The sequence below is a fragment of the Bufo gargarizans genome, chromosome 2, assembly GCF_014858855.1.
Source record: "Bufo gargarizans isolate SCDJY-AF-19 chromosome 2, ASM1485885v1, whole genome shotgun sequence".
In the NCBI taxonomy this organism is placed as follows: Eukaryota; Metazoa; Chordata; class Amphibia; order Anura; family Bufonidae; genus Bufo; species Bufo gargarizans.
The window spans coordinates 501,275,455-501,289,183 of record NC_058081.1 but is presented as its reverse complement, the minus strand read 5'-3'; the positions used below and the strand labels follow the sequence as shown (position 1 = coordinate 501,289,183).

Below are 13,729 nucleotides of genomic sequence, written 5' to 3'. Positions count from 1 at the left end.
AGAGAAAAACTCAAGGCAAACAGTGGTATGTGAATAAACTAAAGATTGCTTTATGCATAATTCTGCTGCTGCAGTACCATAGGCTAAAATTGATTTTTTGATGAATACATGACAGTTACCCTTTAAATTGTTCTTTAATATGCTATTTATCAGAATTGTTTCTTAATATGATAAAATGAAGTTTCTTTCCAATTCTCGTAGATGTGTAAAGACATATTATTGTCCATAGATGCATTATGTATATTAGTACTGGTGGGGGTTAAAGGGAACCTGTCACCGGGATTTTGTGTATAGAGCCGAGGACATGGGTTGCTAGATCACTGCTAGCACATCCACAATACCCAGTCCCCATAGCTCTGTGTGCTTTTATTGTGTAAAAAAAAACGATTTGATACATATGCAAATTAACCTGAGATGAGTCCTGTCCCTGACTCATCTCACATACAGGACTCATCTCAGGTTAATTTGCATATGTATCAAATCAGTTTTTTTACACAATAAAAGCACACAGAGCTATGGGGACTGGGTATTACGGATGTGCTAGCGGTGATCTAGCAACCTATGTCCTTAGCTCTATACACAAAATCCAGGTGACAGGTTCCCTTTAAAATATGCTTATCTGAGCCAGAAATGTGCTATTTGAAGATGTCACACAGTTCAGCATCACTCAGCAGGGTGCGACAATGAGCAAAAGAGAAAGTTCCTCCCAAGCTGATGGAAATATAAAATCTGTGCTCCATCTTGCAGGCATATTTGCCAGGATTAGACTTTAGCTTTCATGTAAGCATTGTCAGACATCTTCAGTGGATTTTACAGGAAATGATCCACAGATGGGCTGGATTTTTATAATCACCGTTGTTTTACCCACAATGACAATTTGTCCACATATCCTTTCCCTGCTCTGTATTGATATAACCACATACCATATTTTTTGCTCTATAAGACTAACCTGACAATAAGATGCACCTCAGATCAGACACCATCCTTCATCAGACCTGAATCCCCTGTGAATAGAAGATCGATAATCTCAACTTGAGAAAGCTGGGTGACCACCAGTATGGCCTTTACCAGTTATCATCAAACTTTCCCAGACTTTCATCAGACCTCAGATCAAACCCCTAATCTTCATCAGATCTCAGATCAGACCCCTAATCTTCATCAGACCTCAGAGCAGACCCCTAATCTTCATCAGATCTCAGATCAGACCCCTAATCTTCATCAGATCTCAGATCAGATGCACCCATCTTCATCAGACACCCAATGTTAGTCAGACCTCTGATCAGACCCCCATTGGAAATCAGACCTTAGATCATCATCAACACTTACCTCTCCTACTTTGGATGGCACCACCTCTCAGGAGATCCAGCGCGGTGCACTGTGACCTGACGTTGCACAGCGTCAGATCATAGTACGCTCTTACACTGAGTGAAAATACAGAGGGAAAATACAAGCTGGGATGATCCAAGTTTATGTATTCATCTGTCAGACAAAAGATAAATTGGAACATGTCACTGCCAGCTTTTATGAACAAAGACCCCCAGTGGTCTGCCTGATGCTAGATGGTTGAAATCTCTGTTGCAAATTTTGTTAAAATTCTTGGTTTGTGTCCAGATCATATGTTTAGCTCATTAACAGCTCATTAGCATCTCTCCTTCACAGTATTTTCTTTGCTATTTCCGGGGTTTATGAACCACACAAGATGGAAAAGTCAGAAGGAAATAATTGATTTGTTTGTGAGCCTGGGAAAGCTGGATGGCAGTACAAATGATCACCATTACAGATCACACAGGGATTGTTACCTAGCGGCGAATCTGCGAAGCTCTGTAAAGAGATATCCCCTGTCTGATACTGACTCACAAATGAATAGATTATCCGATCAGAAACCTTGAAAATCACTATGAGAGCTGTTTGACTGGACTTATTGCCTTTTATCAAGGAGCAGGTGTGTAACACATGACCGCGGCATCAGACTACACAACGTTGTTTGTAGTCTGTAACCATAGATACACATAAGTCTGCAAAGGAGCTGTATGTGCAATACCACAGAAGACTACTTCAAAGGGCTAAAAGGGTCTTCTGAGATCATTTTACTGAGTGATGACCTATCCTCTGGCTAGGTCATCATTATCTGATCAGTGAGGGTCCTTGCCAATCAGCTGTTTGAGAAGGCATCGGCACTCACAGTAGTACCAAGCCCAGTCGCTATCAAATGGACAGTGAGTGCTTGGTGGCCAGAGAGGCTGAGGAGCTACTGCCACCACTGGTGCCTTCATAAGCAGCTGATTGTAGGGGGTCCCAGGTGTTAGACCACCACCGATCAGATACCAATGACCTATCCAGAGGATAGGTCATCAATAAAAAGATCTCGGAAAACGCTTTTAACTAATAGCACAATAGTTAATGTAGTGTTGTTAAGTTAAATGTTGTCATTTCTTGTGTTTTGGAGTACTTTCACACTAGCGTTATTCTTTTCCGGCATTGAGTTACGTCCTGAGGGGCTCTATAGCGGAAAATAACTGATCAGTTTTATCCCTATGCATTCTGAATGGAGAGTAATGCGTTCAGGATGCATCAGGATGTCTTCAGTTCAGTCTTTTTGACTGATCAGGACAGAGATAATACCGCAGCATGCTACGGTTTTATCTCCGGCCCAAAAAACTGAAGACTTGCCTGAATTAATTACATTCATTTACAGTGAAGTGTATTAGTGCCGGATCCATCATTAAGTTTTCCGGCAAAACAAAAAAATGCAAACAAAATTTATACCGGATCCGTTTTTCTGGACGACACCGGAGAGACAGATCCGGCATTTCAATGCATTTGTCAGGCGGATCCGGATCAGTCTGACAAATGCCAAAGTGTGAAAGTACCCTGATATGAACTCAATAGTATTGGCATACTAATAGTTAACCCATTGGCAGACTGTGTTTAGATTGGTTCTGCCCCCTGGTGTAGTGTAGTCTGAGGAGAAGACGTGTGTGCTGAGACCTCCTGCATGGACTGGGCCCAAGCTCGGAGAACCTCTCTGAGTCTACAGCTGCCAGAGAAGCAACACTACTACTGAAGTACCCCAGGAGTGCTACAACTACCATCATTGTTGCTTCTGCACTGCTATTGATAGAGTATTGCGCTGGGATCTGGATCTGGGCTTTTTTCTGCTATATGTACTATTGATCCACTATTGCTCCTGTCATCAACTCAATAAAGAAAGAGTTTATTTACCGCAATCAGTGGGCCTGGTTATTGTCTCCACCATTCGCCGGCCTCTGCTTCCACACTGCTGCCTTGCACCCAGTCAAACATACTCCATCCAGGGCACCCCAGCTATCACCAGGCAGAAGCCCCAAAACCAGGGGAGTGCCCGAGGTAAGAATAGGTGCACCCTCCATTCACCGTGCGCGGCCCAGGGATCACCAAAGTTAGGACTGCCCCTGTGAATTGTGTGTAGTCCTACCCATCGCAGGAATACTCCCACCACTCCCTGCGCCTCCACTGCATATGCACAACACAATAGAAGATTTATGATGAAAATGATTTGAAGTTGTCTAATACGCTATTTACTTTAGATGCACTGAAGGAATAACTAAATGGCTGCAAAAGTCTACACACCCTTTAATCTGTTGCAGTATATATTTGGAAAAATGTCACACCTTTTAGGCCCAGTCTACATGATATATTCCTTTATTTCGTCCATCACCGCTTCTAGCACTACTACTCTGATCCTCCCCACCAGGCATTCTTTATTTGGCTGCAGCAATGACATGCTTGCATACTCCATGTGACTGCTGCAACCAGTTACTGGCCTCAGCGATCTTGTGCCACATACTGGCTGCAGTGGTGTCTGGGAAATATGGGCACATCATCAATGAAACCAAAAAGATGTCATCATGGTGGCAGCAGCAGGGAGGATCGGAGCAGCGACACTGGGAGCGGCGTGGGATGAAATAGGTGAGCGGACATTCTTTCATTATTTTCAGTAAGTGGGGCAGCCCCTTTAATGTTGTCTCAGACTCCTCTGTAATTGGGTTAAAGGGGTTTTCTCACTTCAGCAAATAGCATTTGTTTTGTAGAGAAAGTTGCAGTTGTCCATATTGCCTTATTTTTCCATCACAGTATACACTGCTTGCCATGGAAAAAGCTGTATGTGCACTCCTGGGGTCCAGTCCATCAGAGAGGCTGGTGCTTTTTCCTATAGTGTGAAAACACGGCCACTGCTGCTGGATTGTAGGGTGGTCGTAACCATGGAAACAAGCAGTGTATCATGTGATGGAAAAATGAATCCAGCCAGCAAAGGAGGCAATATGGACAATCACAATACATTAGTAAGTGCCTTGTATTAACTTTCTCTACATGATAAATGCCACTTGCTGAAGTGAGACAACCCCTCTAATGCTGACATTTCTATTAGAATTTACTAAATATATACATATTTCCATAAACTAGTAAACTAATTGTCTTTCTTTCACTGTATTTCAGATCCCCAGTATCAGCAGAAGAACAAGGTGAGATCCTGTTTCTATTGGCAAACGTGAACAATTGCTCTGGTAGGGTTTAACAGTAGAAATAGATTGTCAGAACTATAGGCAAGTGTTCCTATAGTTTTATTTTATGCAATCAAATTGGTCCAATATTGTGCTGATCCATTTCATAGTATATCTGAATAAGGGTCAGCGCTTCAAAGCCCCTGGTTCCCCTCCACACAGTCAGAGATACATGATACCACCCTGGCCACCTGCAGCCACCACTAGGGGGAGCTCACTGCATACACCTATATACAGTACCCTGCAAACTCATTACCAGTTGTATAACTAGGCTTTCAGGAAGGTCCCTCTAGTGGCTGCAGAAGACAGAACAGACATATTAAAACTGATTTTTCCAACATGCAAGAAGTGTGACATTGCACATAAGTACGCGTTCACTGCTCGACCCAGGGCTTACATAGCAGTTTTGAGGAGTTTTTTCTATAGGGCTTTTTAGATGACATATACAAAGAATATGTAAAAAAAAGTTGGGGTCTGCACTACTCAATCACATTTGCTAGCGAAATGACCTGGTGGTCAATGTATCAAGTAAAGAAAAATGGCTGCACTCCAGTGATATGTTTCAAATAAAGATATAATTTATATTTCTTGACAAAGACATCAAAAGGATTTCTGATCCAGATAATTTTATAACTAGTATTCTACAGTAAATCACCGAAAATGTCGGTCTGACTGGACCTTCTTCACCTGTGTAACCGGGAAAGGTGGATCACACGGTGAAGGTCAATGGTGTCCTGTTATATGCAGAGCGCATGTGTAAGGGGCGGAGAGACATCTAATAGAGATATGCAGGTCTCTTAGGGGGTCATTTATCAAACTGGTGTAAAGTAGAATGAAAAGGTCCAAAATGAAAGGAGGAATCTGGTTGGTTGCTATGGGCAACTAAGCCAGTTCTACTTTACACCAGTTTGATAAATTACACCCTCAGTTCCCAATTGTGGGGGTAGTGGGTAATTCACCATCAACATGGGGAATGATATCCTGCATCTATAAGCATTTACTGTCAAAACATTTGGATCCATTCCCATTGCAGACGCGACAGAAGTGGGAAGGGGATATTGGCCCTATAGCACCTGATCAATGGGAATAAATTGCAGCGGTTCCCCGGACGTTTCATCAGAGAACCACATCATTTATACTTATTACACGGGATATATAAAACTCCACTTTTCCTCCATAATACAGGTATAAGAGACTCTCCCTTGTTTGAAAGATCTAAACAGCATCCCATAGGTATTTTGAATATGTTTTGGAATTGCCCCAAATTAGAAAGATACTGGAAGGATGCGGTCAGACTCATTGGGGGAGATTTATCAAAACCGGTGCAAAGAAAAACTGGCTTAGTTACCCATAGCAACCAATCAGATTCCACCTTTTATTTTCTAAAGGAGCTCTAAAGTGAAAGGTAAAATCTGATTGGTTGCAGCTATGGGCAACTAAGCCAGTTTTCCTTTATGCCGGTTTTGATAAATCCCCCCCATTGATTCTGTATACACAGTCTCGAGATAACACCTCTTATATGCATTCTGGTGTGAGTGCTGCTGCTTCAAAATGACCTGTGCGTTGTCTCGACTGTAGGAAGCAAAGGTCCTGCGAGGGCCACTACACCTTCAAACAGCTGATCTGAAATTGATGACCTTTCCTGAGGATAGGCCATTAATATATTCGCACTGCACAACCCCTTTAGGGTATGTTCACGCAGGACAGATACACTGTGGATTTGCGATCACTGATTTGCGTATGACAAATCTGCAGTATTTTACAGTACCAGCAAAGTGGATGCAATTTTTAGAAATCTCATCCATGCACTGGGTAAATTGCGTGGATTTTAAATCCACAGCCTGTGAATTTATGCATTTATGGATTTCACCCATGTACGAAAAAATTTACAGAAAAATCCGCCCCACTGTAAAATAAGTTCTTCATCTCCTTTGTTTAAGAGGAAAGTCTGGTTTACTCTTTTCTGCGTCAGTATGGTGCCAGTGCAACCAAGACCTGAGTAATCTATCTAGTTTCTAATAGACAATACCTGGCAACCCAATACAAAAAAAACTGAGGTTGGTAAAGGGAATAACCAAATCAATGTGGTTATCTGAAATAACTTTATTCTTTAGATCATGGAGATACAGGTTCACAAGTTATGGTATAGTCTAACAATATTCTAACATAGACCATGAAAATAACCCTTTAAATATTCAAAGTAATTTTGCCATCAGCCGCCACTAGAGGGAGCTTTCTGAAAATCTAGTTACACAACTGGTATTGATGTCACTAGAGATGAGCGAATCGAAGCTGACGAAGTGGAATTCGATCAGAATTTCATGAAAACTTCGATTCGCAACGAAGGCAAATTTCCTCGCGCTTCGTGTTAACTAATCGCAATTTTCCTAAAATGGCGGCTACACGTGTGAGGACTGAGGACATGGGGCAAGGAACTCTGGGAAGGTGGGATCACCCAGATTGGCATGCCTGCATGCAGTCAATCAGCAGCCAGCCAGCCCTGTGATGTCACAGCCCTATAAATACGGCAGCCATTTTAGATTCTGCCATTTTCCATAGTTCAGAGTGCAGGGACACACTTGTGAAGGCGCTAGGGGCAGCTATTGGAAAAACCTTTATGTTTAAAAAAAAATGAAAAAAGGATTTATAAGTTCAGGGAAAGGATAGGGAGGAATCATTTCACAGCATGCAGGGAGAGACGTCAGAAGGGGCTAGGGACATTCATAGGAAAGTGATTTAGTCATTAGACAGCTCTGTCTTTCCAGCTATTTGTTATTGGACTGCAAGTGTTATGTTGGAAAGCCTTTAGTGGCTTTTATCTTAGTATCTTATTCAGTACAAGAAGAAAAATATACACGCATTTCACTTCTGCAGTTATTTCTGTTGAAAGCATATAGGGGCAAATTTCAGTACAACAAGAAAAATATATACGCACTATTGCAGTAATTTCTGGTCAAAGCGTTTAAAGGCGTATTACAGTATAAAAATACAAATATATACACACTGCACTGTTGCAGTTATTTCTGGTAAAAGCGTATAAGGGCGTATTACAGTAAAAAAAGAAAAATATATACGCACTTCACTGTTGCAGTTATTTCTGTTGATACATCCACCGAGAGGGAGGACAAACTGAACTATTACAGAAACATCCTATATAGTCAGTTGGCCGCTGCCTATCTGCACCATTGTCCATCTTCTCTCGCAGGTGTGACCGGGAGGCCCTCTCCGCTCACGTTCCACTGCCATGGCTGCTAGGGGGGGGTTGGGGTGGCAGGAGCAGTACCAGCTCCATCAGCAGCCGCCTGAGTCTACAGTCGCTATCTTTCTTCACCCGCCTAGTGAAGAAACTACTCACCAGCAGCAACAGCTGGTAGACCTGGAGCAGGACCTGAACCAGCAGGTGGTGGCATACTTGGACAGCACACTGCCATCCCACATTGAAGATCCGCTGGACTACTGGGTAGCCAAACTGGATTTGCGGCCGCAATTAGCAAAATTTGGCCTGGAAAAGCTGTCCTGCCCGGCCAGTAGTGTGGCATCAGAGCGGGTGTTTAGTGCGACGAGGGCCATAGTTACCCCAAGGAGAACTCGCCTGTCCACCCAAAATGTGGAGAGACAGATCTTTGTCAAGAGGAATCAGGCGTGGATCAGCCAGGATTTCCAACCACCAATTCCTGATGCATCAGACTAGATCATCCATGGTGACACACCAACACTTTGATAAAAGAGACTGGTTTCTTCTGACTATCTGCCCCATCAACTACTCTGATGCTGCAACCCGCCTGATGCCAAGTGCTCCTTCTGCTCCTTTTCCACTGCCCCACTCTGTTACCGGGTCACTTTGTGGTCTCCTGATGCAGCTGCTGCTGCCACCTCCAAAGAAATATCACTGCATCAACCAAAAAAACAATGAGTAATGTAATATCCCTTTAAATTTTTTTACTTCATTAAATAGTCTTTAAAAAACATTAAATACATACAGTAGGGAGTCTATAATAAGGTGCCGCCTGATTAATGCACGTAAAAAATGGCTAACAGTGGGCAACATTGAATTTGATCAGACCAAATCTTCTATACAAAGTCAAAGGAAAACCTTTACTACAGTATATATCAATGAACTCAAATCTTCCTAAAGTGACTAGCAGGTTGTAAGAAACGTGCCCAACCCTGCTAGTCACTTTAGGAAGATTTAAGTTCATTGATATATAGTAGAGGTTTTCCTTTGACTTTGTATAGAAGATTTGGTCTGATTAGATTCAATGTTGCCCACTGTTAGCCATTTTTTACGTGCATGAATCAGGTGGCATCTTATTATTGACTCCCTACTGTATGTATTTAATGTATTTTAAAGAGTATTTAATAAATTAATATTTTTTAAAGGGATATAACGTTACTCATTGTTTTTTATTGGTTCATGCAGTGATATTTGGAGTACTCCCATTAAGCTTATACTATGAAAAAGGGTCACTAGTGTGTGTATCATCTCCAAACTATGTCACCTTGCCACTCTGTGGCCTCCTCATGCTGCTGCCATATCCACACTATGTCACCTTGCTACTCTGTGGTTTCCTGATGCTGCTGCTACTGCTATCTCCACATTATGTCACCTTGCCACTCTTTGGCCTCCTTATGCTGCTGCCATATCCACACTATGTCACCTTGCCACTCTGTGGCCTCTTCAAGTTGCCGCCACCTCCAAACTATATCACCTTGCCACTCTGTGCTCTCTTCATGCTGCTTCCCTCTCCACACTGTCACCTTACCACTCTGTGGTCTACTGATGCTGCTTCCCTCTACACACTATGTCACCTTGCCACTCTGTGGTCTCCTCATGCTGCTGCCATCTCCACACTATGTCACCTTGCCACTCTGTGGCCTCTTCAAGTTGCCGCCACCTCCAAACTATATCACCTTGCCACTCTGTGGTCTCTTCATGCTGCTTCCATCTCCACACTGTCACCTTGCCACTCTGTGGTATCCTGCTGCTGCCATCTCCACACTATGTCACCTTGCCACTCTGTGGTCTCCACATGCTGCTGCCATCTCCACATTATGTCACCTTGCCACTCTGCGGTATCCTGCTGCCATATCCACACTATGTCACCTTGCCATTCTGTGGCCTCCTGATGCTGCTGCCACCTCCAAACTATGTCACCTTGCCACTCTCTGGTCTCCTGATGCTGCTGCCATCTCCACACTATATCACCTTGCCACTCAGTGGTCTCTTCATGCTGCTGCCATCTCCACACTATGTCACCTTGCCACTCTGAGGTATCCTGCTGCTGCTGCCATATCCATAGTATGTCACCTTGCCACTCTGTGGTATCCTGATGCTGTCATCTCCACATTATGTCAACTTGCCACTCTGTGGTCTCCTCATGTTGCTGCCATCTCCACATTATGTCACCTTGCCACTCTGTGTGCCTCTGATGCTGCCACCACCTCCACACTATGTCACCTTGCCACTCTGTGGTCTCCTCATGCTGCTTCCATCTCCACATTGTCACCTTACCACTCTGTGGTATCCTGCTGCTGCCGCCACCTCCAAACTATTGCCACTCTGTGGCCTCCTTATGCTGTTGCCATCTCCACACTATGTCACCTTGCCACTCTGTGGTCTCCTCATGCTGCTTCCATTTCCACACTATGTCACCTTGCCACTCTCTGCTCTCCTGATGCTGCTGCCATCTCCACACTATATCACTTTGCCACTCTATGGTCTCTTCATGCTGCTGCCATCTCCACACTATGTCACCTTGCCACTCTGTGGTATCCTGCTGCTGCCATCTCCACATTATGTTAACTTGCCACTCTGTGGTCTCCTCATGCTGCTGCCATATCCACATTATGTCACCTTGCCACTCTGTGGTATCCTGCTGCTGCCATCTCCACATTATGTCACCTTGCCACTCTGTGGTATCCTGCTGCTGCCATCTCCACATTATGTCACCTTGCCACTATGTGGTCACCTCATGCTGCTTCCATTTCCACAGTATGTCACCTTGCCACTGTGTGGTCTCCTCATGCTGCTTCCATTTCCACACTATGTCACCTTGCCACTTTGTGGTATCCTGCTGCTGCTGCCATATCCACACTTTGTCACCTTGCCACTCTGTGGTCTCCTGATGCTGCTGCTGTCATCTCTACATTATGTCACCTTGCCACTCTGTGGTGCCACTCTTAAGTGTTTTTTTTTTTTCGGTACAAATGATGGGTGACTGAAAACCCCCTTTTGCTTAATGGACCGAATGACGTCGTCTTGAGGTAGTGTAACGTCTAAAAGTGTGAGGAAAATATATATTTTGAAACAACTATACAAAAAGTACATGAAAACAATGACAACATCCTGATGCTGCCGCCACCTCCATACTCTATCATTGTGCCACTCGGTGGCCTCATCATACTGCTGCCATCTACAGACTCTTTAATTGTGCCACTTGGTGGCCTTTTCATGATGCTGCATCCGCCACCTCCAGACTCTGTCATTTTTCCACTCTGTACCCTTCTCCTGATGCTACTGCTGCATCCGCCACCTCCAGACTCGGTCATTGTGCCACTCGGTGGCCTCCTCATACTGCTGCCAACTCCAGACCACGTCATTGGGCACTCTGTGGTCTCCTCATGCTACTTTCAACTCACCACTATGTCATAGGTTCACTCTGTAGACTTCTCATGCGGTTCCCACATTAGCAAGACTGATGGATTATTGCACAAATGCTGACTGAGTGAAGGCGGATGCTCCACAGACAGGATCCGTTTTTTGTGGGTTATTGTTCTGACAGATCAGAGGAAGGGAGGGCAAAATAATCAGTGACACCAACACACATTTACTGCTGTCACCCTCTCCACTGTGTCCGGGGCGCTCTACTTGTATACTTTGAGCTATAAGTGAAGTGTGCAGTGATTCTAAAAGCGACGCCTGTGATCTGTATGTCATACAGACTCACAGTATTATTTCACTACCAAAGCAGACTCCCTATGAGTGTTACTACAAGACACAGTGTTCTACACCACTATAAAGGCTCTCAGCAGCCAGGAGATAGACGTTTTTTAACGCGATTCACCGCAAATAAATTCATATCAAAGCAAATTTTTCCCCAAAAATTGGCGAACCGGTGAATAACATTTTTGAAAAATGTACTCATCTTTAGATGTCACAATTGCAAATCTCAAGCAACAAGTTATTGGGTAGCCTTAGCATAAACCATAGCATAGTCTGATTCTTGGTCTACCAGAGGAGTCAAAAGAACAACACATATTGAGATGTTTACCCCAGCATTGTAGAATGCATTAATATTCAGAAAACTTGCCATACGTTATGGAGCTGAGCCAAAACGCGTGCTGACATATTCCATTTCTAGCTCGAAATATGCAGTTATGCACTCTGTACCTCTCTCGGGGGTAAGAAATGGTTTAAAGAAGGAGATGTAAATAAATTCTGCTTTCATCAGTTGCAGAGTCCAGGACTGGTCCACTAAGTAGCACTGGAAGTTTTACTGCTGCCCCCTCTTTCCGCCTGGATAAATGATTTAGTGGGGCAGCATAATTTATCCATTGGCGGCGGCAATCGTATAGCTTGCAGCGTTACGTTTGCTTTGGAGTAATTGCTTTGAGCCATAAATACCTTTCAAGTAGGATCCATCAATATAAGAGACTGCAGCAGAAATCTTGGCATAAGATCTTTTACTTGCTCTGCAATGCAGCGCAGTTCGGAATACAAAGCTGACAAATACCCATGTGTGTATACCAGTGTAGCAGGACTGAGGTTGTTCAGTGCTGCAGAATTGAGTTTGCCAGATGTAGCAGTGCTTAGTTGCCAGTTCACACACTGTGTTGTTTTTACATAGGACTGCAAGCAGGTTAAGGTGGGAGGGCTCTTGAGCATCAGTCCCAACCACATTTGGGACTTTTTCTGACTTGGTAATGAGAAGGCAGTCACAGTACTGGAAGGTCAGAGCACTTCTTTTCCTGAGTAGAAGACTCTTGCATCTGTCCAGTTTTACCAGGTGTAGACCTGTACCCGAATGTAGTTAAATGTACTGCAAAATCTTAAAGGAGTCATCTGGCACATAGAACAAATTCCATATCCCATTCAAACATGATTTAAATTGTCCAATGAGTATAACTTATGAAAAAAAAAGTTTATTTACTTTTTACTACTTATATTTTACTACTTATATATCTCTGTTCTAATGCTAAGGCTACTTTCACACCTGCGTTAGGGTGCGGATCAGTCTGGTATCTGCACAGACGGATCCGCACCTATAATGGAAATGCTTGTATCCGTTCAGAACGGATCTGTTTGCATTACCATGAAAGTCAATGGGAGGCGGATCCGTTTTTAATTGCACCAAATTGTGTCAGTAAAAACAGATCCGTCCCCATTGACTTACATTGTAAGTCAGGACGGATCCGTTTGGCTCAGTTTCATCAGACGGACACCAAAACGCTGCAGGCAGCTTTTTGGTGTCCGCCTCCAGAGCGGAATGGAGGCTGAACGGAGGCAAACTGATGCATTCTGAACGGATCCTTATCCATTCAGAATGCATTGGGGCTAAACCGATCCGTTTTGGGCCGGAAATGCCAGTGTGAAAGTAGCCTGAGCTGTTACTTTACATCCGGTATTGAGGTGGGTCTACATGCTGCACTGTCTTACACCTCTGCCCTTCCACCCAACTCTCTACTATTTCAGTTTCTCCTCTATGAACCTGTGGGCTGTGTGTTTAGTCCACCACTGTTCAGTAAAAACAAAGAAGCTAGTCCCTTGTCTTCCTCTTCCATTATTAGTAGGATGACCACTTTCGCATGACCACAAGCGAGTAACAATATTATTCTGTTCAAGCGCCTTGCATTAACAATATCATCAGTGACAAAATGACTCAAATGGGAGGGGTAGGTAGCCCTTAGTCACGTGGCACTGTATATCCTGCCCCCCGTCCCCTTCAGAAACAGCTCCACTCTTGTTCTGAACTGTGTCTGGTATTGCAGTCAGGTACAAACACATGTTCAGCAGTGGTGCTGTTTCTTGGAAGGAAAAAAAAAAACTGTTGGCAATCACAGACTGGGGATATGTGATAATGATAATGAAGCTGTAAATTAATTATTTCTTTAATAACTTTCCTTTTTTGTGTTGCAGCTCTGGTACATGCAGTGCTTGATGGTGATCTTGAAAAGGTAAGAATGTATCC

The 13,729-nt window shown here is 43.6% G+C and overlaps 1 protein-coding gene across 5 annotated transcripts in view; it reads left to right on the top strand.

The window, feature by feature from the left end:
* Positions 1-13,729, top strand: part of DGKI (diacylglycerol kinase iota) — a 249,688-nt gene that overhangs the window by 180,238 nt on the left and 55,721 nt on the right. For all 5 annotated transcript variants that reach the window (XM_044281241.1, XM_044281242.1, XM_044281240.1 and 2 more), the window contains 2 exons: positions 4,477-4,502; positions 13,678-13,715. In XM_044281241.1, the coding sequence (XP_044137176.1) occupies positions 4,477-4,502; positions 13,678-13,715 (64 nt within the window). The remainder of the gene's footprint in view (positions 1-4,476; positions 4,503-13,677; positions 13,716-13,729) is intronic.